Source organism: Neoarius graeffei, chromosome 11 (genome assembly GCF_027579695.1).
Source record: "Neoarius graeffei isolate fNeoGra1 chromosome 11, fNeoGra1.pri, whole genome shotgun sequence".
In the NCBI taxonomy this organism is placed as follows: Eukaryota; Metazoa; Chordata; class Actinopteri; order Siluriformes; family Ariidae; genus Neoarius; species Neoarius graeffei.
Genome location: NC_083579.1, coordinates 11515781 through 11518291, shown reverse-complemented (window position 1 = coordinate 11518291; position 2511 = coordinate 11515781). Strand labels below are relative to the sequence as shown.

At 39.3% G+C, this 2511-nt stretch overlaps 1 protein-coding gene across 1 annotated transcript; it reads right to left on the bottom strand.

The window, feature by feature from the left end:
* Nucleotides 1–705: 705 nt before the first annotated feature.
* LOC132893760 (uncharacterized) lies at nucleotides 706–2068 on the bottom strand. Its single transcript, XM_060932890.1, has 2 exons — nucleotides 2005–2068; nucleotides 706–1757 (listed from the first exon to the last, which is right to left on the bottom strand). Exons 1-2 carry the CDS (start codon nucleotides 2038–2040, stop codon nucleotides 759–761), a joined length of 1035 nt encoding a protein of 344 aa, XP_060788873.1. The 5' UTR covers nucleotides 2041–2068; the 3' UTR covers nucleotides 706–758.
* Nucleotides 2069–2511: the final 443 nt, after the last annotated feature.

The window sequence follows — 2511 nt, the reverse complement described above, 5'->3', positions numbered from 1 at the left end:
AGTAACCAATCAGAGCACGCGATTGCTCATATCCAGTGAATGTGTTTTTATTTATTTACACACAGTAGGAAGAGTGCATTATGGATATCCTGTATCTCCTCGGGTATTTAATTCGGACCCGAGCCTTCTGTAAGGTCAAATAAGGTTCAGTTACAGAAACACCAGCAGTCTCGGGTGTTTACAAAACACTGACGAAAAGCCTGCACTCGTATTAGGACAAATCCCGCCTTCTGAGCCAGGATTGGCTGGTTCCGCCCCCCTTCGTGCGCTTCGATTGGATACCGTTTCCAACTCGCGTGCAGTCTGCTGCAGAGCTCTGAAATGTTAACCAATCCTGGCGAGGAGGCGGGTTTTATCGGAATGAAATGTGAGAGAAATACTTCTTCATCATAAAGTAAGCCTTTTAAACTCAAGAAAATGAAACTCGCAGAGAATGAAATGAAAATGAAATCACAAAGAAGCCTTTATTCTTCTCATTTTACACAGGCATGATCATTTGTGCCCTCGTAATAAATCCAGAAGAGTATCATTCACAAATCACATGCATGATACTGAATTGTTTTTGATTAAAATGATTACAAAACATTACACAGTTGTGATTATTTCTGACTTGATAGAAATTAGATAGAAATATTAAATCATATGTGGTTAAACATGACAATATGAGTATTTTTTGTGCTGTGACATGTGTTTCACAATTTTTTTTGCTTGAACTTCATCCACTTCACTGTTTAACTGCCACTTTGAATCGTTCACAATCACATGTCTACCTCCATTTTTATACCAGCATCATCTTTTCTCTCTTCTTCTTTCTCTTCCACTTTCAGTTTTCTTTTCAACTCACTCACAATTCTCTGAGCTTCCAAGAAATTTTCCTCTCTTTCACTTTCATGATTTTTGTTCCTCGAGAGATTTATCTCCGAGTCAAGGTCACAGGCCTCGAGGGCTTCAATAAGCCGTTCTCTGGGGATTTTCAGGACCTTATGAGGTTTAGTATCTTTTGACAAATGAAAGACGAAACTAACCTGATCCCAGACATAAAACTGATGATTAGGATCTAGACTTTGCACTTCTCCTGAATCAAACCGATACCAGTGGGTTTCACAAATGGCTTGTGCTTTCCAGGTAATTTTCCCGTCCTGATAACGAACCCACTCACTGGCTTCAAGAAGCGGATATCCTCCAAAACGCTCGTTATCCTCAGGACTGTGAATCAGCACGACGTACACAATCAGCTGTTTGTAGGTGATGGTCTCGTACACCCTGAGAACCGGCTCTTCTCCTCCACAGTTCTGTTCCTTGTACCATTGCATCAGATCAGTGAGGGGGAATGTGCAGCGATAATTACCGTATCTGGATTTCTCGATTTGGAACAGAGGTGATGTGGTGAACTTCTCCAGAAATGGCTTCTGCTCATTCAGCTCTGATTGACCCTCCATGTAACGTTCCTCTGCTGCTCTTATCTCCTCTTTGTTCATTTTTAAGTCCCACCATGAGAACACACTTTCAGGAGCCAAGAACTGCTCTGACTCCAGTATCCCCATCACTCCTGACTCGTCAGTAACATGAGCTACATCTGAAACCCAGAATTCAACTGGAGTTGGGTAGGGTGGGATCTCCTTTATGATGTACTTTGTCATGGGCGAAGGAGGGACCATCAGGGGTATTAGCTCTCTCAGTCTTTGTACACTTACGTGTTCCCCTGAGATGTAGCGCTCCTTTATGCGACGTGAATTCCATCGCTCATGGATGTTAATCTACAAATATATGCAAATCTCACTGAAAAATAGCTTGTGTACACAAATAATCTTTTTTGCATGAGATCTTTATTATTATTATTATTATTATTATTATTATTAAGATCTCATAGTATATATAGTTAATACATTATTAATCCTATATAGGGTATATAGCATGGTTACTATATAGTATATAAAGTATATATAAAATAGTTTCTACATTTAATAGCAGATAAATAAGTTATATTTGTTTTTAGTGTCATACCTCTATTTCAGGTTGCTGTACATTCGCATTTGCCATTTTTCAGAGTGTGGATCAGACAGCCAAGTGAAGTAAGTGATGACTGTGATCCTACCAGCACCGCCTTTATATCGTGTGCTCCATCCCCTCCAGCATCTCCCAGACATTCTGTGGAAATAGAAACTTAAGGGCTGTGTTGAGGTGGAGCTTGTGGTCTGATACAATAAGAGAAAGGAAATAGTGTATGCACAAAGAGAGAGAGAGAGAGAGAGAACATCCTTATAGTTTCTCTGACTATATTTTCCATCCTATTTGTTTAAGAACACTTTTTCTTTCAATCTTAGTGCTTATGCTAATTTCTTTCTTTCTTGGATAATGTAAAGTAGCTCAGATATAAGGAGGTATATAACAGTGGAATTTTATTTGACATCAGTTTTTCACAACTCCAAACTCGTGTGTGTGTGTGTGTGTGTGGTGTGTACATTTAAGCAATCCATCAATATAGAGGGAATTTACACATCAACTAATCCT